Source organism: Lepus europaeus, chromosome X (genome assembly GCF_033115175.1).
Source record: "Lepus europaeus isolate LE1 chromosome X, mLepTim1.pri, whole genome shotgun sequence".
Taxonomy (NCBI): domain Eukaryota; kingdom Metazoa; phylum Chordata; class Mammalia; order Lagomorpha; family Leporidae; genus Lepus; species Lepus europaeus.
The window spans coordinates 52,771,289-52,793,895 of NC_084850.1; the positions used below are offsets into that span (position 1 = coordinate 52,771,289).

Sequence of the window (22,607 nt, forward strand, 5' to 3'; positions counted from 1 at the left end):
ATTACTACCAGGACATATCTGGCAGATGGATGTCACCCACATATCCGAGTTTGGGACCTTAAAGTATGTTCATGTGTCAGTTGACACCTGTTCCCAAGTAATTTTTGCTTCTCTGGAGACGGGTGAGCGTACCACCCATGTCATTAATCACTGCCTTGCTGCATGGGCAGCCTGGGGCAAACCAAAAACTTTAAAAACAGATAATGGTCCTGCATACACAAGTAAATCATTCCAAGATTTCTGCACCCGTATGCAGGTACAACATAAAACTGGAATCCCTTATAACCCTCAGGGACAGGCCATAATTGAAAGGGCTCATCGAACCCTCAAGGCTTTTCTCTTAAAACAAAAGGAGGGAATTGCCACGGGCAAAACCCCTCGAATGCGCCTCTCCCTTGCACTGTTTACTATAAACTTTTTGAATTTGACAGATCATTCTATGTCCCCCGCTGAGAGACACATGTTAAAGGAGCCATCTTCACGAGGCTATGTCCGTTGGAAAGATGTCCTCACGGGAAAGTGGTACGGCCCGGATCCGGTATTATGCTGGAACCGAGGCGCGGTCTGTGTCTTCCCACAGGAATCTGGAAGAGAACCTCTCTGGATACCGGAAAGATTGGTCAGAAAAACAGCCCCGCCGCCACAAGATACACCTCTATCACCTACGGACGACATCTCCCCCGAGATAACCGAGATTACCACGCTCTCACAGGACGACAAATTGCAACAAAACAACGAGACGTCCCTGTGTACTTCGCTGGGTGAGCTCCTTCATCAACAACAAGTTGGAGAGCGTCAGACATCAGTTCCGCGCGGCAGCGTATGCTGCTCTCCATCACCGTGATCCGGATGCATATGCCATGCTGGCTCGCATGACTTATGACCGGGTCCATACCAGCGATTAAAACCCTCGTCCCCCCATCCCTACTCACGCCTCACATATGGACAATGCCTCCATCAGGCACACACCTTCCTCGAGTTGTCTTGTTCCCCCTCTCATTCATTGGGCTGTATCACCCATCCCTGACGGGGAGCGAAAACTGGGTATGCGAGACCAAAGGTACTGCAGCAGGAGTCCACCCGGGGGTTCCGGGGGTCCTGGGAGAGCATATGCATATGCATGCAGGTTCAATTCCCAGCCTGCCCCAGCAAAAGGGAATAAAAACTGATCCCTAACGGAGACATCAGGGGTTGTGGCCAGGCCCTTGAAGTTCCGTAACTAACGGATCACAAGCACGCTGGGTATGCACCTCTACTCTCTGCCTAGTAAATATTCTCCCGGCCCTCATGAGCCAGGGCCGTCGGGGATGTGATTTGTGCAAAAACAAAAGGAGGGAGATGTAGGGAACCAGACCGGAGGAACCGTGCCCCTAAGATGGCGCCGACTCCCTGCTTCCGGGTTCTTCCTCATCTCAGGGAGTTCCCGCTCTTGCTCGCTCCTTCCCGCCTTAGATTTCCCGCTCTAGCTCGCTCCTTCCCGCCTTGCCACGAGATTGTCCTATCCCCGCGCTTCTAGCCTATCACCTGATTTGTGACGTGTATTGTGCATATAAACCCTTGCTACGCGGGTGTAAGGGAAGTTCCTGCCCAGAAGAGATCGAAGCTGGATCTCCTGCTTGCCGAGCAATAAAGGAACCCCGTGCAAAGTGTTCGGTCTCTGTCTCTTGCTGGACGAGGACGGCGCCGAGCATTTGTTTTATAAAATAAGTATGATTTAGAGGACTTATTTTAATGCTTACCTTCCCATATTTTATTAACCTGTAATGAACAATTTTGTCACCTCATTCAAGTGGCTTTCCAATCATGTGTTTCTAAATCCCTACCATCTAATGAGAGACTTGTTTTGTGAGGTTGATTTTGTTTAGGGCTCCATGGAGATCTGAAATATTTCCTGAGGTTTATCTGAAGCCAGTATTTGCTCCTTAATATAGAAAATATTTGATGGCACAGCGGGTCAGTGCCCTGGCCTGAAGTGCCGGCATCCCATATGGGCACCAGTTTGATTCCTGGCTGCCCCACTTCTGGTCCAGCTCTCTGCTATGGCCTGGGAAAACAGTAGAAGATGGCCCAAGTCCTTGGGCCCCTGCACCTGTGTGGGAGACTTGAAAGAAGCTCCTGGCTTCGGATCGGCACAGCTCCAGTCATTGCAGCCTATTGGGGAGTGAACCATCGGATGGAAGACCTCTCTCTCTCTCTCTCTCTCTGTGCGCATGTGTGTAACTCTGATTTTCAAATAATAAATAAATAAATCCTTTAAAAAAAGAAAATATTTGATTGAGGGAAGATTTATATAGCCTTATTCTCCATTGAGACCTGAAACACAGGAGGCTGTGTAGCTTATAAAGTGAAAGATTTAGATTAAGAAGAAAATGTTGTGGTGCTAGACACTAGAATGGGTGACTACATGATGTCATATAATTCATTGATTGACTTAAAGATGTAGTAGAAGTAATTGCTCAATTGAAAGTCAGAAGTTATACAGCTTAACTCTACTTTAAAAGTCACCCTTGTTGAGACTAGATACATCCCTTCATTCTGTGTATATCGCTTTTCACATCAACCAAATTGGGAGAATGTAGAATAGACAATATTACTACAACTGACATTTTACTAATTTCACTTAATTATTTATTTGAAAAATTACTTAGAGTATATCTGTCATGTTCTGAAAACTGTTGTAGGCACTGGGGATTGGAAAGTGAAGAAAAATGGTAAAAGTACCCTCTATAGAGACATGACACAGGCAACAAACATGTCTGTCAGGTAGTGATAGAGCTATGGAGAATCTGAAGCTGAGAAAGAGTGTAGGGAGCATGGTGGGCTATGTTTCTAAATGGGGAGACCAGTGTATTTCAAGTGACATTGGAGTATATATATCTAAAGGAGGGGGGTGATAACTATGCAGATACCTGGGTGAGGAGCATTTCTAGCAAAGGTTACTAGGACTAGATAATTCCTGTAAGAGGAGAGTATGGCTGGATCAAGTTGAGCAAGGAAAGAATGTTAGAAGAAGACAACAAAGATGTTAAGGGCCTTGTAGGCACTGGAAAGGCTTTTGGGGAGTTTTGAGCAGAGAGACATGGTCTGACTTTATGTTTTTAAAGGATAACTCAGGTTGCTGAAGGAAGAATAAATAGATTATGTGGGACTGACAGTGAAAGCAGGGAGATTAGTGAGGAGGCTACTACAGTTGCACAGGTGAGAAATAACAGTTGCTTTAACTAGGGTAAAAATTGTGAGAAGAGGCAAGATTCTAGGGTTGTCTATTCAAAGTCTGATGTGTCTTGTTACGCCTGTCTCATAGTTTACTCTATTCTTTGAACTCCTTCTAGAAATTAGGAGTCTAAAATTATAGTTCACATATTTTGAATGTGGAAAAGCTTGATTTATCCCTTTTACGAATTCACAAACTTATTCTCTTCTCAAAACAGGAAAACAATAACCTGAGTAACAGACATTTTATGTTGTTGATCGCTTCAGTCTAGTGGTCTTCTTCTCTTGAAGCCTGTGGAAGTTGTTCTACTCTGGGACCAAATGCCATTTTACTGATTACTGGAAGAAAATATGCTATAAGCCTCTACATTATCAAGAATCTTTCTGACATGTCATCTGTCAGGGCTACTTGGTTATCTTATTTTGACATGAGTATTGTACTCTCTCAAGGTCCCAAATATACTCCTAATCTTGATGTTTATGTCTACAAAGCACCAAATTAAGTATAAATTATCCTATTTGACCAATATAGACAATTTGGAAAGTTTACATTCAAAATAGAATAGACTTGTCATGTCATATATTTTCTTGCCCTTGGATGTTTCTGCAATACTGAGGAATGCAAGGAGAATGTGTTCCATACAATTTTACCATTGCCATCATTTCTTTTATGAAGTTTCAAGTCTGTTCCCCATGAAGTTGGGGCAAAGAATGGATTGAATTGGTTTTTGCCATTGCCTTGGTGCTAAAACCCCTCTGCTAGAGACAAACACTTCTTCCTGTTTCTGTCTCCTTTCAACTTCCCTTGGGCTTGAGATATAGGACTATCTTATACTTCTGTGTCTTCAACTCAGCAAATGCTAGTTGTACCAGTAGTATAATGTTCTTTCTTTTGAACATAGACACTAAAACACTAAATTGGAAACTTTAAAATATAAAAACTATTATATGTGTATATTATTTTATACTAGAGGGACATTAAGGTATTTTAAGCATCATTCAAGACAGTCTTGTGATTATATTTAGAAAAATTAAAAGACCTAGAATACAATTAGCTTTGCTCTTTGCTCCAGACTTGCTGTAAAACTCTAGGTAAATTAATAATTCAGTGTGAAAAATTTTAAAAATGAAAAAAATTATTAATATTATTACCTTAATATACAAAGAGTTCAGACACATCAGTAAGAAAAAAGATACGGCCTGTGCCGTGGCTCAACAGGCTAATCCTCCGCCTTGCGGCGCCGGCACACCGGGTTCTAGTCCCAGTCAGGGTGCCAGATTCTGTCCTGGTTGCCCCTCTTCCAGGCCAGCTCTCTGCTGTGGCCAGGGAGTGCAGTGGAGGATGGCCCAAGTGCTTGGGTCCTGCACTCCATGGGAGACCAGGATAAGCACCTGGCTCCAGCCATCGGAACAGCATGGTGCGCCGGCCGCAGCGCACCAGCCGCGGCGGCCATTGGAGGGTGAACCAACGGCAAAAGGAAGACCTTTCTCTCTGTCTGTCTCTCTCACTGTCCACTCTGCCTGTCAAAAAGTAAAAAAAAAAAAAGATAAAAACTGTAGTAGATAAATGGATAAATGGGTAAAAAGTTGGGAGATCATCAAAGAATAAAACAAATGGCTTCTAATATTAAAAGATGGGAAATCCCAATTATAATAAAATTCGGATGTAAAACACTAATGAAAGAACATTTTTGTCTGTTAGATCGACAAATATTTGGTATTTTTTTTCCAATCTGTGATTGCAGAGCTGTGAGAAATGGGCACTCTCAAACATTCCTGTTAGGAGAGCAATTTGGTAAAGTTTTATGTTGAAATTAAGAAATATACATACTGTGTGATTCCATGGTCCCATTATTAGGAATTTACCCTACCGATATAATCACACAGTGTTCAAAGACATATATACAAGGATGATTATCACAGCATTGTTTAGAAAAGCAAAACAGCCAACAAACTATGAAACTCTCTAAATGCTCATTAAAAAGGACTGGTTAAAGAAGCATGACTTATTTGTATGATACAATAGTGTCACTAAAAAGAATGTGGGGAAGATGTACATTCTCACAGGACAAGACACATGCAACGTATTGTTAGGAAAAAGCAAGATGCAGAACATTTGTAAAAAACTATATATTTGTGTATGTGTTTATATATATATATATAATATCTAGAATAACACACATAAACTGTTCAGAGTCATGGTTTCTGAGAATAGGTTTTGAGACTGGGAAACAGGGAACCTTTTCCTTCACATGCTTTTATAGTGTCTTAATTCTTATTACTTAATAAAAAAAAAACTCACTCCTCAAAACTGAACCAAAACAAACCAAATAAAACCAAGGAATGTGGAGCGGTATGGTGGTGACCTTGAACCTGATACTTAAATAATTTCACATTCATATGAAGAGTTAAGTAACTAGGGGGTGGAGAGAGAAATCTGCTTGAATAAAGACGACACATCTTCATTTTGCTTGGGTAGAGAAAACTCAAACTGTCTGAAACTCTGGCTGTTTTAGCAGGGATTGAAGTCCTTTGCTGGGAAGGCACACTGGGATGCAAGTAGATACATTGGTATCTGCCTGGTGGTTTAAATGCAAGGTCTATGTGATGACCAGGGAATGGACTTGAGGGTCTCTGTTAGTCATCTTGAGCTCCACAGTTCCATCCACAGTTCTGAGATAGATAATGGAGTTCACTGAGGCTGCAAACAGCAAATCACCACAGGCTGCTTTTAAGAAGTAGAGAGGAGATTTTGACATTTAATTCTTTGGTTACAGGGGTGTTTGTTATGGGCTGTCACCCACCTTACCTAGGTGGAAGAGATAGGTAAAGGTGGTAGACTCCAAGGTGATCTGTCCTTAGGGAATCTTCCTCTGCTTTCTTTGATTTGACTCTTTTCTTTCAGTGCATTTTTTTCTTATCTAACTCATGGGCCTCCTTCACTAATAGACAATAACAATCCACTGGCAAGCTCCTGCTAATCATACACTGTACCCTCCACTCCACTGAGAACTTCTGAGGACTAACATAGCTACTGGATTGGGATTGCTTAATCCTGCCAGAAGCGACAAAGCTTTTGGATTTATCAGTAGGTTTCTGGACCCACAGTGGAGGTGGATGGGTATGGTGGCTCTCCTTCTGACTCCTGAGACTTCCTGCAGGTAGAGGAAAACACCCTCCCTTATCCTATTGTGCCTGTTGGCCTTAATAGCCCTCCAAGCCTAGTGTTAGATTTATCAGCTACAATTCAACATGATTTGAAGGGCCACTAATCAGCCCTCTTTCCCCAATACTGTACTTATATTTTAAACTTTATTCCATAGGAAATAAAGAGCAACTATGGTCTTCCGAGTGACAGAATCACACACCTATGTCTCACGTATATATCACTCTTCTTTGATCTCCAACAGCATTCATACTGTCATTCATTATTTAGTTGTTTGTATTCTCACTTCAGTTAAGCTATTCAGAGGCACTTGATAACCATTTGGGTGCAAGTGACTGAAGGAGAAGATGGAGAAGAAAACAACAACAAGGTTTCACATCTAGATAAATTGAAGGATGCCAGTGCCATTTCCTTAGTGTATACACTGGATGAGGAGGGTGAAATGAGGCTAGAATATATATTCAGAACACAGACTCTGTTGCCAGATTGCCTTGGTCTGAATCCCAGTGTGCCCACTTAGTAGTTGCATGAACTCAGACTTTTTTTTTTTTTTTGACAGGCAGAGTTAGACAGTGAGAGAGAGAGAGAGAGACAGAAAGAAAGGTCTTCCTTCCATTGGTTCACCCCCCAAATGGCCGCTACAGCCTGTGCACTGCGCCGATCCGAAGCCAGGAGCCAGGTGCTTCTTCCTGGTCTCCCATGCGAGTCAGGGCCCAAGCACTTGGGCCATCCTTCACTGCTTTCCCGGGCCACAGCAGAGAGCTGGACTGGAAGAGGAGCAACTGAGACAGAATCCAGCGCCCCAACTGGGACTAGAACCCGGGGTGCCAGCGCTGCAGGCGGAGGATTAGCCTAGTGAGCTGCGGCTAAACTCAGACTTGTTACTTAACTTCCTTGTGCCTTAATGATACCCTACATCCCAGGATGGTTACATTGAATAAGGTAATACATGTTGTGAACTCAGAATGGGAACTGGAACCTAGTAAATGTTCAATTAGTGCTTGCTATTATTATTACTAGACATAGGAATTTTAAATATTTGAGGTACATCTAGGTGGGTATATCTGAGCTGAAAGTTGGAAAATAAAGGATCTCATGAAAGATGGTGAGCTGCAAAGGGAAAAGTGGACAAACTCTGGTTGAAGGAGAGGAAGGAGAGTGTGTCACTTAGGGAAGGAAATAGATGAAAGGGGATATCCTCATAAATATTTGCTGAAGGGCATCCCTGCCTAGCCAGACCACTAGCTAATCAGTGGGTCTAGCCTCTTTCTTTCACTCCACTCCAGCCCCCTGTACCCTAACTGCCCATCTGAGAACCTCTAATAACTGCTGCAATGGTAGTGACTATTCACCAGAGTGTCAATTCAGAAGCCACTTAATTAATTGCCATAGACTCATCTTCCTCTAGTCCAGCTAAGAGAGAAAAGAGAGAGGGCAGGTGTTCACGTAACTCATCAACTACTTTTTGTGACTAGACTCAGGACCCACCTAGCGGAGTATCCTAACTCTGATTGAGGTATCCAGGGCCTTCCTCCCAGAGGCTAATCTAATGAGGGTAACATGAGCCCAAAGAGTTGCTTTCATGACCAACCCTTCACTCAGCACCCACTATGGTCAAGCTTTCATCATTTCCATGCCCCATGCCATTGATCATTTACTTCCTTCTGACCAGTGTGCCATCCCTTTCCTTCTGCCTTTCCAGCTCAAAGCCTATTTATTTTCTAAAATGTTATTCCCTAGATGCCCCTCTGTCTACTGGTATCCAGAGTGGTCTCCCATACAAGTATTGCCTGTATCACATATTTTGGATAATGTGACATACAATTCCCTGCACTGTGATATTACTGTCCCATTTTAGCATATGGAAAAGAATCAATATAGGGTAGTGTTTGGTGTGTTGGAATAGAATAACTTGGGGCAAGATGGAAAGATGGCTCTGAATTTTGCAATGATGTTTCACACTTTAACTTGAATAGTTTATCTTCTAATTGCTGTAAGCTGGAGAAAACAATAATAGAGTAACCCAATGAGGGATCTGGGGTGAAAAGGAGACAGAAGGATTGTCCATTACACAACAGGTGAAATGAAATGGGAATGAAAATCACTTGCAGACAACCCTACCTTGGGACAGAGGAGAATGGAAGCTTCTCAATAAGACATGCACATGTGGGTTAGGAACACATACAACTATGAGCATAAGGTTAAGGAAAGAAACTCTGAGTTGGGAGAGGGGCCATGGCTTAAAATAAAACAAATCATGTGTTTTTATTTAGTAAATTCTTTCTCAGGTTAGTTCATGATTTCCTACTTATGAAGTATTGTCAGCCAAATCCCTTGGTCTACTTGAGATCAAATTTAAACTTTTTTTTCTCTGAGAGGCAAATATCATTGTTTTAGTTAATTTTCTATTTCTGTATCAGAATACTTGAGACTGGGTAGTTTATAAAGAAAAGAGGTTTATTTTAGCTCACAGTTCTGGAAATCCAAGAGCATATCACCAGCATTTGCTCAGCTTCTGGTGAAGGCCATGTGTTGCTCCTTGCATGGTAGAAAAGCAGAAAGGGAAGTGGTCACATGTTGAAGACGGGAGGAGCAGGAGAATTCAGAGGAATCCAAGTCTGGATTATAATAATCCCCGGTTGTAACTAATCCAGAACAAGAACTTACTTCTGCAAGATAGAGTTCTGCATGAAGGCAGAACTTCCATGATCTAATTACCTCTTAAAGGCCCCACTTCTCAACAGTTTTGCATTGACAGTTTATATTTTACATTAAAAATCAAATTTCAATGTAGATTTTGGCAGGGACAAGGTATATCCAACCCACAGCAGTCACTGTCTTAAGTCTTTTGTCCTTTGGAATACGAAGGCCAAGTCTACTAAGAGAGGATCTGGTGGGAAATCATGTGTATATCTGTTCTTTCTGTGACTATAAATTTCTTGAGAGCATGGATTATATCTCAGTTTTATTATGAATCATTTTAGTAGTAGTAAAAATACTTAGGAATTGAATAGAACTCAATGGAATTATCTGTTGAAACTATCATCAATGAGTTGTTCTATAACATACTATAAAGATAATTCTTGTAGCTGCTTTGTTTATTTTCTTCTTTGTTATAAGTGTTACTACTTCTGATGATTTCTCGGAGGCAGAGATCAGGGTAGTAGAAAGAGTCGTTTGGGAAATAAGGGGTATTTGTGTCAGTTCAGGCTGAATTGGGTGACTGTGAAAATATCACTTTAGTTTAAGTAATCTCTACACTCTACAATTCAATTCTATGAGCAATGTAGGCCATATCTATTGAAAGTCAGCACAGACATGAGAGGAGGTAACTCAGTTTATCAGTTTGGCCAGTATGATGCCAGGGAGTAACTCTGTCCTCTTCTCTCAATTTGAACTTTCTGATTTCTTTTCTCTGCTTGATTGGCACAGCCTCTTATTTTGGCCTAGAACTTTGACTTTGGAATGGGAATCAAAGCAAATGATAGAATTAAATCTATTAACAGGATTATTAAAGGGATAAAAATCTCATATTTGTCAATTCAAGTAACAGTGTTAATGGTACTATTAATACTAATATAATATGGTATCATATTGAAGGCTATGTGCTACAAATTATGCCAAGTGTTTAAAAAAACGTCATTTAAATCTCATAACAGGCTGGCGCCACGGCTCACTAGGCTAATCCTCCGCCTGCGGCACCGGCACACCGTGTTCTAGTCCCGGTCGGGGTGCCGGATTCTGTCCCGGTTGCTCCTCTTCCTGTCCAGCTTTCTGCTGTAGCCCGGGAGTGCAGTGGAGGATGGCCCAAGTCCCTGCGCCCTGCACCCGCATGGGAGACCAGGAGAAGCACCTGGCTCTTGGCTTCAGATCAGCGCGGTGCGCTGGCTGCAGCGGCCATTGAGGGGTGAACCAACGGAAAAGGAAAACCTTTCTCTCTGTTTTCTCTCTCTCACTGTCCACTCTTCCTGTCAAAAAAAAATCTCATAACAACCCATGCTAGGTAATATTATTGACTCCATTACACAAATAAGAAAATGTTATTTAACCAGGGTTAACAATCTTCCTAAGATCATTCATCCTGATTCTTCTTTTTTTTTTAAGATTTATTTTTATTATACATTTTCTCTGGGGCACAGTGTGATACTTCAATACATGTAAAAATACATGCACATTGTTTTTTAGTTCCATTTTCCATGAAGTTTTTGATGTACTCTCGTATACAAGGGGGCATCAAAAAGCTCATTGGAAATAGATTTAAAAAGATAATGTGCAGTGCCAACATCATTGCACAGCAGATTAGGCTATTGCTTGTGACAAGTATTCCATGCCTGAGTGCCAGCTCGAGTCCCAGCTACTCTGCTTCTTATCCAGCTCCCTTCTAATGTGCCTGAGAGGCAGTGGAGGATGGCTCAAGTACTTAGGCCCTGCTGTGTATATGGGAGACTAGGATGGATTTTTCCTGGTTCCAGGCTTCAGCCTGGCCCAAACTTGGCTGTTGTAGCCATTTGGGGAAGTAAACCAGCAGATGGAAAGTCCCTGTCTCTGACTCTGTCTCTGTCTCTTTGCCTTTCAAATAAATAAATCTTAACACATGTGCATTTCCATGCACTTTTTGAAGTAGTTTCATTTACTGAGCAGTGATTAAATCAGAGTAGTTAGCATTTCTACTTAAGCATTAAATATATATATATATATATATATATATATATATATATATACAGCCTAGATTATCAACTACTATGTGCTAGTAGAGGCTTAATACAGTTTTGAATGGATAAATGGCACTAGCAAGCAGGTGATATCAGCATGGCCTCAACTAGTAGTGGGAGTAGTAGTATTAGCTATCATTTATTGATGACTTACAACATATCAGGGACTGTTAGAAATAATACACATCGGGGCTGGTGCTGTGGTGCTGTGGGTTAAAGCCCTGGCCTGAAGCGCTGGCATCCCATATGGGCACCGGTTCTAATCCTGGCTGCTCCTCTTCTGATCCAGCTCTCTGCTATGGCCTGGGGTAGCAGTGGAAGATGGCCTAAGGCCTTGGCCCCTTGCACCCACATGGGAGACCCAGAGGAGGCTCCTGGCTCTTGGCTTCAGATTGGAGCGGCACCGGCTGTTGCAGCCATCTGGGGGAGCGAACCAGCAGATGGAAGACCTCTCTCTCTGTCTCTACCTCTCTCTGTAACTCTGTCTTTCAAATAAATAAAACAAATCTTTTTTTTAAAAAAGAAATAATACACATCGGGGCTGGTGAAGTGGCTTAGTGGGTAAAGTTGCCACCTGCAGTGTCGTTATCCCATATGGGCACTGGTTCTTTTCCCGGCTGCCCCACTTCTGATCCAGCTCTCTGCTATGGCCTGGGAAAGCAATAGAAGATGGCCCAAGTCTTTGGGCCCCTACACTCATGTGGGAGACCTGGAAGAAGTTCCTGGCTCCTGGCTTTGGATCGGTGCAGCTCTGGCCATTGCAGCCAATTGGGGAGTGAACCAGTGGATGGAAGACCTCTCTCCCTCTGCCTCTCCTTCTCTCTTTGTAACTCTGACTTTCAAATAAATAAATAAATAAATCTTTTAAAAAGAGAAATAATACACATGCATTATTTTATTTAATTCTCACTATAGTTATATGAAGGAGACTCATTTATTGTTCCCAGTTACAGATGAGAAAGTTGAGGTTTGGAGAGAGTAAGGGATTTGCCCAACAAAACACATCTCATAAGTGGCTGATTCCAAATCCCATGGTCTTTCTACTCTGGCAAGCTGCCTATAAATAACAGCGTGACATCTGCAATTCTGTTCTTTACTTTTCTGCTCTCCTAGTAAGTATTTTAAATTTATGGATTAGACCCTTTAAGTCCCCTCTCTGTGCTCCAGTCACCTTTGTTGGAGATCTCAGTGTCCCCCTCCACACTGGGCAATCTCACCTGACATCAAGACTCAGAGAAGAGGAAAAGCAAATGGAGTGTCCTGTTGCTGATTTTCTCTAATCTCAACACAAACACTTATCAGTGTTGTTGAGCTTTAATCTCTCCAGCTCATCTGTGAGACCAATTTTAATTTGGAGCCATCTGCCACAGACAAATGAGTAATTATGTCAGAGCCCAGAGGGGCGGGCCATGGGGACAAGGTTGGCTTAGCCTCTTTCTGCCTGCCTGCATTGATGCAAGTGACCAAGAAAGAAAATCACTTGGGTGGGCTGTTGATGCAGAGGCCAGTGGCTCCATGCCCTGTTGCTCAAATCCTTGGATGCCAGTGAGAAAGGAAGGAAGACTCTGAGGGTACACAGCTTGCTTGGCAGCAGAAGGGAGGCCATTGCTATGAAGGCTAGGCAGGAGGAGGTAATCTGTGAAGTGGGCCAACTCACTCACCAGCTTCTCCCTCTTAGTGTACTGTGGGGCCCTGTGATGGGTACTACTTGCCCACTGAGGGTATCTGCACAGGATGACAGGCTAAGTCAAACTGATAGAGTAAATATGAAAAGAGTAGTCATTTCTGTCTTATATATTTTTAAAATGAGACTTGGACATGTCTTAATCTTATTTTGTTCTCACAACAGACTCCTAGATTAGGTAGGGGTAGGTATTGTTAACTTCATTTTTTGGATGATGAAATTGAGCTATTGAAAGATTCTGTGACTTGCCCAAGATCACCCTGTTAGCTACAAGCTGGCTAGGACCACAGTTGCTGAGTACATTCCTCATTGGCTTCTAGGCCCGTGTTTTTCAAGCTATGCCTGTTCCACAGAGGCCAAGGAAGGTGTGTGTGTGTGTGTGTGTGTGTGTCTGAGAGAGAGAGAGAGAGAGAGAGAGAGAGAGAGAGAGAGAGAGAGAGAGAAAGCTCTTCTAGCTGCTGGTTCACTCCCCAGATGGCTGCAAGAGCCGGAGCTGTGCTAATCCAAAGCCAGGAGCCAGGAGCTTCTTCCAGGTCTCCCACGTGGGTGCAGAGGCCCAAGGACTTGGGCCATCTTCTACTGGTTTCCCAGGCCATAGCAGAGAGCTGGATCAGAAGTGGAGCAGCCAGGATTGAACTGGAGCCCATATGGGATGCCGGCACTGCACGCTGTGGCTTTACCTGCCACGCCACAGCAACAGACCCGGAAATGTTTCAAAACTACTTATTTAGATCAGTATTTCTCCTAGAAAGGGGAGTGGGCTGAACTGTGTTCCCCCAAAAGATATGTACAAGTCTTAACCTCTGCTGTCTATGAATGTGACCAAAAAATCGTGGCAGATGCAGCGACAATGAAATCACCCTGATTACATTGGTCCCTAAATCAAGTGACTGGTACATGTATAAGACAAAGGAGAAGAATATTTGGGTACAGCGACAAAGAAAGAAGGCACAAGAGAACTGTCTGTGCCAGTGGAGGTGGCAACTAGAGCAGTAAAGCTCTAAGTCAAGGAATGCTGAGTATTGCAGCAGCTACGAGAAGCTGGTGGAGGCATCAAATGACTTCTCTCTCCCTAAGGAACCAGCCCAGCTGACACCTTCATTTTGGACGTCTGGCTTCCAAAAATGTGAGAGAAAGCATTTCTTTTGTTTGAAGCCACTGAGTTTATGGCAACATGGTAATATGCCAATCCTACAGTGGGGTATATGGATTACTCTTAGTGAGAAACAGGTAGAGCGGGACTTGTTAAAACACTGATCTCAGGCCTAATCTTCAAGATTCTGATTCTGTAGATAGGCAACAAGGTTCATTTGGACAAGGTTATTATACACTCAACAATTGCTTTGGAATTGGTTTTGAGTACACACAGATATGAATCTCCTTTTTTGATTGTAGCTGGTTTTGCTCCCCTTACTGGCCTTGCTCCTCTAGGGGTTCCCAAAAGCAGCAGCCTGATGGTAGCAAGCATAATACATAAGAAATATGTTGGCATTAGGAGTGTGCATTGTGATAGAGTGGTTTAAACTGTCTCTCCAGATACCTGCATTCCATATCAGAGGGCTGTGTAGAGTCAGCTTCCCTGCTTTGGGTCCAGCTCCCTGATAACATGCTTGGGAAGACAGAGGATGATAACCCAAGTATTTGGATCCTTGTCACCCATGTGAAATCCTCACAGAGAATTCCTGGCTCCTGGCTATGACCTGGTACAGCCATGGCTGTTGGGGGCATTTGGGGAGTGAACCAGCAGATGGAAACTTTCTGTCACTATTACAAAAAAATGCTTTTGAAAATCTTAAGAAATAAGCTTATATTATATCATATGCTGCCCCAAAGTTTTGAATTCTAAGGCTAATTTAAGAGTGTTTATCCCATTGGAAAAAATGCCCAGGGTCACTAAAATCTACCCCTGAGGAAATATGCCATAGTGATTGGGGGCAGGAAGGGAGGCCCAAGAGGGTCAGATTTCTGCAGTACCAATAAAATTACAGAGTCACACACATACTGGTCAGGCACAAAGGATTCTATCTGGTAGAGTGTTACCGTCTTTACTTTAGCATTTGTTCCCTATTGAAAAAGTAAGTCTCTGAGGAAGCATTTGGTGCAGTAGCTAAGATGTTGGTTGGGTGGCCCATTTCCCACATCACTGCCTGTGTTTGAGGCCTACCTATCCTGCTTTTTTAAAAAAAGATTTATTTATTCATTGATTTATTTGAAAGACAGAGTGCAGAGAGAAATGGAAACATGGAGAGAGAGATTTTCCATCCACTGGTTCACTCCCCAAATGGCCCCAACAATGAGGACTGGCCAGGCTGAGGCCAGGAACCTGGAATTCCATTCAGGTCTTCCACATAGGTAGCAGGGGCCCAGATACTTGGGCTGTCATTTGCTAATTTTCCAGGCATATCAGCAGAGAGCTGGATCAGAAACAGAGCAGTCTGGGCTCCAGCTGGCACTCTGATACAGGATTCCAGTCCGCAAGCAGCAGTTTAACCTGGTATGTCACAATGCTGGCCCCGGACCTCTGCTTCTGATCCAGCTTTCTACTACTGTGCACCCTGGGAGGCAGCAGGTGATGGCTCAGTACTTGGGTCCCTGCTACCCATGTGGAAGATCCAGACTGGCTTCCAGCCTCCTGGTTTTTTGCCTGGCCTAGTCTTTGCTGTTGTTGGCATTTGTGGTGTGAACCAGGTGATGGAAGATCTCTGTCTCTGTATCTCTGTTGTTCAAATAAATAAATTTAAAATTTAAAAATGCAGGTCGCCGAATGAGTGACACAGTTTCTGATCTTTGTCTGAGAGCAGTTTTAATAGGCTAGAGGAGGGGGAAAGAAAAGCACAGGGCAGTGGGGTAAAGATGGGACAGACGGGGTCTTGCTGCCAGCCTGGATCTAAAGTCCTTGCCAAGTAAAGCCAAGCATGGCAGTGGTTTATCCTCTCCAAATTGATGGAGGTCAGCTGTGGCCAATCCCCCTTGCGATATGGGGCAAGGCCTCAATGGAGAAAGACCAGTTGTTCCAATACGTGGTGGAAGGGTGGTCTGCCTGAAGGTGGTCTGCCCAGCTGAACCCAAGGTCCTTCAAGAGGCCTGTATTTGCTCACATACCTGATTGCTCCCACTTAAATAAACCTTGTTTCAATCTGCCAGAAAGAGTTTCAGCATTGTGGCAGCCTGTTGTTATAGTTACTGACATGATTCATCACAGTGATTGTCAGAGCAGTGGAAGAAATGAAGTTTCACAGAGGCTTGTGATGGGGGTAGAGGGGTTAGAAGAAATGGAGGAATAGGCTGCTGAAGACACTTGGGAATGGAGCCAATGGCTTTTTAGGCTTGTACACATGGTATGACATCAGAGTATGGACAGAAGAGGTCTTATGTTGGTAGTGTGTCTGAAAGGATCCTGGTAAAAGACTTCCTACCCTAAATAGCTTCACTCAGGTTCCATATTTCCAACTTTCTACCATTAGAGTTCATTCCTGTGACTTAGGCACTACCATTCCCCAAGGGAGATCATATCTTAGCATGTACTTTAGTGTAAGTTTGCCTGGTACTTTTCTTTTTTTTTTTTTAAGGATTTTATTTGAAAGGCAGAGTCACACACACACAAACATACACACACAAACATACATACACACACACAAACACACACACACAGAGGGAGAGAGAGGGAGAGAGAGAGATCAATCTTCCATCTGCTAGCTCCCTCCCCAAATGGCCTCAACAGCCAAAGCTGGGCCAAGCCCAAGCCAGGAGCCCAGAACTCCATCTGAGTCGAGTGTAGGGTCACAATCATTTGTGCCATCTTCTGCTGCCTTCCTAGGCATATTAGCAGGGAACTGGATCAGAAGTGAAGCAACCGAGACACAAACTGGAGCCCATATTGGATGCCAGTGTCACAAATGTTGGCTTAACCACCTGTGCTGTGTTGGCTTAACCACCCTCACCTGGTACATTTCATCCGGACTCATAGATCCTCAGGATTGGCTATATCACTGGAGAAATATGGTGAAAATAGGGCCATCAAATAAGGACTTGGCCTAACTTCAAAACTGAACTAGGGTTAGCATTCCTAGTCCTCTTTTTGGAAATTTCCCTGTGCTGTACTCTTTATCAAAACAGTTATGAAGCTAAGTAGGGCTAAATATGAACATACAGAAGCTCTTGTTCAATCAAGCTGTGTGCTATATACTTAACTCCTTCACATTTCTGCAGGCATTTATATATCACCCATTATGTACTAGGCACTGTGTTAGTACTATTGGAAGAAGCATGGAAACAGGCATTAGTTTTATGTCTCACATTTAAATTTTTTAAAAGATTTATTTATTTGAAGGGCAGAAGTGGGAGGGGGAGGGGGAGATGCCCATCTACTGTTTTACTCCCCAAATGGCTGCAATGGCTGGGGCTGGTCCAGGTTGAAGCCAAGAGCCCAGAACTCCATCTGATTCTCCCACATGAGTGGCAGGGACCCAAGTTCTTGGGCCATCCTCTGATGCTTTCCCAAGTCCAGGGATGCTAGTGTCACAAAAAGTGGCTTAACTCGTGCCACGATGTTGGCCCCCATGTCTCACATTTAAGAAACAATATAGTATTGGTTGCAGTTAAGACACTGCTTGGGATGCCTGCATCCCATACTGGAGTGCTTGGGTTCAAGTTCTGATTCCTGCTGATGTGCATCCTGGGAGGCAGCAGGTGGTGGCTCAAGTACTTGTTGCCTTCCACCCATGTGGGAGACCTGGATTGAAATTCAGGCTCCTGACTTCAACCTGGCCTGGTCCCAGCTATTGCAAGCATCTAGGGAGTGAACCTATTGATGAAACATCTCTTTGTCTCTATCTCTCTGACTTTTTTTTTAAAGATTTGTTTGTTTGAAAGTCAGAGTCACAGAGAGGGAGAGGGAGAGAGAGAGAGAGAGAGAGAGAGAGAGAGAGAGAGAGAGAGATCTTCTATCCACCGATTCACTCCCCAGATGGCTACAACAGCCAGGACTGGGCCAGACTGAAGCCAGGAGCCAGGGGCTTCCTCTAGGTCTCTTACATGGGCAGCAGGGACAGAAGAACTTGGGCCATTTGCTGCTGCTTTTCTGAGGCTACTAGCAGTGAGCTGGATCAGAAATGGAGCAGTCAGGACATGAACTGGTACCCATATGGGATTGCAGGTGGTGGCTTTACCTGTTATGCCACAACGCTGACCCACTCTCTGCCTTTTAACTAAAATAAAATGAAATAAAAAATTTAACACAGAAACAATCTAGTTATAGAAAGAAGACATTTACAAATGTAAGGCTAACCAACAGTACAACATGATGTGTGGCTGGAGTCAAGTAAAGAGAAGAGCCAATGGTCTGTAGGATCTTGAGGGTAGAGCAATGGACTCATGAGGGCCAGGGCAGTTGGTAAATCTTAGTGCAGGTTAGCACATTAAGTAACCCAAGCACTTAGCAGGGCTCTGGGGAAATGAGGGCACAGAACAAATATGTTTTGATGAGGATGTTGAGATGGACTGCATGAGGAACACAAAGCTCTCTGCTTTGTTGTTCATACAGATCTTTCAGGTCTATCCTTTCAGTGAGTTCATCCATTGATCTACCTTGTTTCAGAAGTCTTGTGCTGGGAGTGCTAAGACTTACTCAGAATGCCAAGGAAGCAGTGCTCCCTAGTGGCTAAGGGGGTTGATATAGGAACTAGACTGCCTGGACTTGAAACTTGGCACTGATATTTGCTGTGATCTTGGACCACTGACCTAACCATCCCATGACACAATTTTTATCATTGGTGAAATGGGGTAATGATAGTTAGCATCTATCTAACACAGTTACAGAGAGGATTAAATGAAGTAAGTTATATTAGTTGCTCAGCACAGTGTTTGGTTGCATATTACTTTCTCATTAAACAAATGTTGAGTGCCTGTGATGTTCTCAGAACTTTCCTGATGATGTGATATCGCAGTGAACAAAAGATCCAAGATATATACTCTCAGCACTGTGTTAAATGCTGATGAGGATGAGTAGAGATTCAGGCCCTTCACTCAAACAACATGGAATCTATCTTCCTTTCTTTTCAGTGAATTCCAATTCTTAGTCTGTGAGTTATAACATACTTTAAGTTTATTCATCTTATGTACAGTTTGGGACATGCTCCATCGGACTTGCCCAAATGGTGGAGTTAGAAACGTGCCAGGGAATTCCAATTCAATCCCATCAAGGTGGCATGAACCAATGCCATCTCACTAGTTCAAGTGATCAGTTTCAGTTTACAACTGATCATAATGAAGGGATTAAGAGTCAAAGGGATCACATAAACAAGACTAGTGTTTGCTAATGCTAACTGAAAGAATTAAAAAGGAGAGAATGATCCAACATGGGAAGCGGGATACACAGCAGACTCATAGAATGGCAAATGTCCTAAACAGTACTCTGACCTCAGAATCAGCCCTTAAGGCATTTGGATCTGGCTGAAGAGCCCATGAGAGTATTTCAGGCATGGAAAGCCAAGACACTGGGAGGGTTGTGGGTGGGAGGGAAGTTATGGATGGGGGGGAAGCCACTGTATTCCAAAAGCTGTACTTTGGAAATTTATATTTATTAAATAGAAGTTAAAAAATTTCTTTCCTCTTTGTATAATTATGCAAGTGTTACAGCTATGCATTTCTGATGACTCAGTTTTGTAAGATTTCAATTTGAGTGTTTATAATATCAAGATTTTCTAAGTACATTGTAATTTTGATTTTTTAAACTTTTATTTAAGGAAAATAATTTCCAAAGTACAGCTTGTGGATTACAATGGCTTACCACCCATAACTTCCCTCCCACCCACCCCCCGCTCTCTCTCCCCTTCCATTCATATCAAGATTCATTTTCAATTATCTTTATAAACAGAAGATCAGTTTAGTATATATTAAGTAAAGATTTCAACAGTTTGAACCCACACAGAAACACAAAGTGAAAAATACTGTTTGAGTACTAATTATAGCATTAAATCACAATGTACAGCACATTAAGGACAGAAATCCTACATGATAAGTAAGTGCACAGTGACTCCTGTTGTTGACTTAACAAATTGACACTCTTGTTTATGGTGTCAGTAATCACCCTAGGCTCTTGTCATGAGTTGCCAAGGCTATGGAAGCCTTTTGATTTCGCAGACTCTGATCATATTTGGACAAGGTCATAGTCAAAGCGGAAGTTCTCTCCTCCCTTCAGAGAAAGGTACCTCCTTCTTTGATGGCCTGTTCTTTCCACTGGGATCTCACTCGCGGAGATCTTTCATTTAAGTCATTTTTTTTTCCAGAGTGTCTTGGCTTTCCATGCCTGAAATACTCTCATGGGCTTTTCAGCTGGATCCAAATGCCTTAAGGGCTGATTCTGAGACCAGGGTGCTGTTTAGGACATCTGCCATTCTATGAGTCTGCTGTGTATCCCGCTTCCCATGTTGAATCGTTCTCTCCCTTTTTTTTTATTCTATCGGTTAGTATTTTCAGACACTAGTCTTGTTTATGTGATCCCTTTGACTCTTAGTCCTATCACTATGATCAATTGTGAACAGAAATTGATCACTTGTACTATCATATGTACTATTTCTACTTTTTGGAATGTACTGAGGTATTCCATTTTTGATGGTTCAGTGTTTCTTTGTCCCTATTGTGTGCATAACGCTTTTCTCCTAAAAAAAGAGACAAATAAGAGACCTGTTTGACTTTTGGGGTGTCTAGGGGAAGAGTAAACTGGAAAACATGATTACATGAAGGTTGTTGAGTGCCAGGCTTCCTGGGTTGGTTTCTCTTCTAGTGAGACATTGTAGTTGTTGAGGGATGGATAACAATAACAGGATCATCTATTATTTTTGGGAGAATAAACCAACACCATTTTTTAGGACAACTTGAGAGAAGGGAAGAGGCAAGAGGCAAGGAAAACAATTAGAAGGTTTTTAATATTAGTCTAGGACAGTGGCTTTTAAAGCTGAAAGTGCAACAGAATCCTCTGGATGGCTTGTTAGGGTTCAGTGTTTCTGATTCAGTAAGTCTGTTGTGGGGCCTGAGAATGTGCATTTATAATAATTTTCCCAGGCAATGCTGATATGCTGGTCAAGGAACCACATTTTGAGAACCACTAATTTAGGAGAAAGTGGATGAGAACCAGAGCCTCTGAGAGTGTTGAGAGCTAGGCTAGAAAGGAAAGTATGTAAAAGATATTGAGTAGGAAGAAACCACAGAGCTTGGGGATTGGCCATGGAGGCCAAGGAGAAGGAAGAATCAAAGATAACTAGAGAATATTGAATCTGGGTGCCTTGGAGAATATGAGAATCCTAGACACAAAAAAACCAAATTTCTAGGAGTGGAATGTAATTGCTTGCTAGGTCCCAGGAAAATATATGAGGCCCTAGATCTATCTGCATCTACACGGTGGCACTCAAGTTTAAAAGCTTCCTATTTTGTGTTCAGGAGGGCTTGGTGAGAAGGAAAAAGCCCAGGTCTGCATTTGGTCTCTCCTTTTCTACAATGTTGGCTTTTGAGTAGAGGAAGAAAATTAAAAGAGAAACAGGGAAGAATTGGGTAGAAGGAGGCTGAATATTCTGGAAGTGAAGAGCATACCTTTGAGTTGCTAAGTATTGGATGTATATTGGCAAACACTAAGAAGGAAAAAGCACATGATAAATTCAGCGCAGGCCACACAGGACAGATTTAGGATACCACCTGAGATCACGGATGTAATTTCTGAGATAGGGCCTTGCACTTGCAGACTATTTAACCTTCTCTAGATTCAAGGCTTCTGATGTTGGTGCTGCATTGCCCCTATTTATTTCCCAGCCTGTAGGGATTTTCCTTACCTGTTTCTCTCCGCTTGGCTTCCTGTAGCTGAGCAGAAGCTCCACAGCACCCACTACTTCCTTGCGGATGGCATAGAGCAACGCATCACCCACATACACACTGTGGTTCAGCAGCAGTTCCATGATCTCTAAGTTCTCATTCTCAATGGCAATCAGCAGAGCACTTCGGCCTAAAGGGTCCATGCAGTTGATGTTGACATTGTAGTAGATCTCGGCCTCCTGTAGAGCCTGTTTCACAGTGGCATAGTCCCCCTTCTCCACGGCATTGAGGAAGGCCTTCTCCTCTGCAGAGAGCTCTGTCTCAGCCCTCACGATCTGCAGGGGGATGCGGTCTCGGTATGGTGAGTAGTTGACTTTTTTGTAGTAGAGTTGGGCCATGGTTCATAGCAGTTTCGAAAGCTGAGTGAGGAAAGAGAGGAAGACAAAAAATATTCTTAGATGCCTGAAGGTTTCATGTGACCAGTTATAAAAGTTAGTTGTAGAGGCAAAGTGATATAGCAGAAGAAGTCCAGGTTTTTGAGACATAAAGACCTGAGGTTCAGACCTTGGTTTTACCATTTAGCAGCTCTGTGACCTTGGATGAGTTACTTAAGCCCTCTGTGCTTCATTTGTTACGACTCACATTATCAATATTAATATAACCAGCAGTTATCATTTAGTGACTGTTTACTATCTACCATGTCTATGCTAGAGAATAATTCCTACCTTGTAAAGTTATTGTGAGAGTGAAATAAGTGCTACATTATCAAAACAACTAGCAGAGGATGAATCTCCTAGGACATGGCACAAACTAGTTTCTTCCTTCTTTCCCTTCTGTTGTCTGAAAACAGTCATGGATAATACTTGTGATTGGCAATGTGTAATTGAAGCTCATCTTTAGCCAGTTTCCTTTGAATCCAAGTCTGTGGATCTGTACTAATTATACAGATTTCATTTGCAACTGTCTAGAAAACTGGATTGAAATCCTCTTTTCTTGCTAACTGTAGCCCTGCTTCTTGCTGTGATTCATG

The 22,607-nt window shown here is 42.8% G+C and overlaps 1 protein-coding gene across 1 annotated transcript in view; it reads right to left on the bottom strand.

Annotated features, from left to right (window-relative positions):
• TRPC5 (transient receptor potential cation channel subfamily C member 5) overlaps window positions 1-21,975 on the bottom strand; it is a 166,125-nt gene extending 144,150 nt beyond the window's left edge. The window contains exon 1 of the mRNA XM_062183541.1: window positions 21,598-21,975. Within this exon, the coding sequence (XP_062039525.1) occupies window positions 21,598-21,975 (378 nt within the window). The remainder of the gene's footprint in view (window positions 1-21,597) is intronic.
• Window positions 21,976-22,607: the final 632 nt, after the last annotated feature.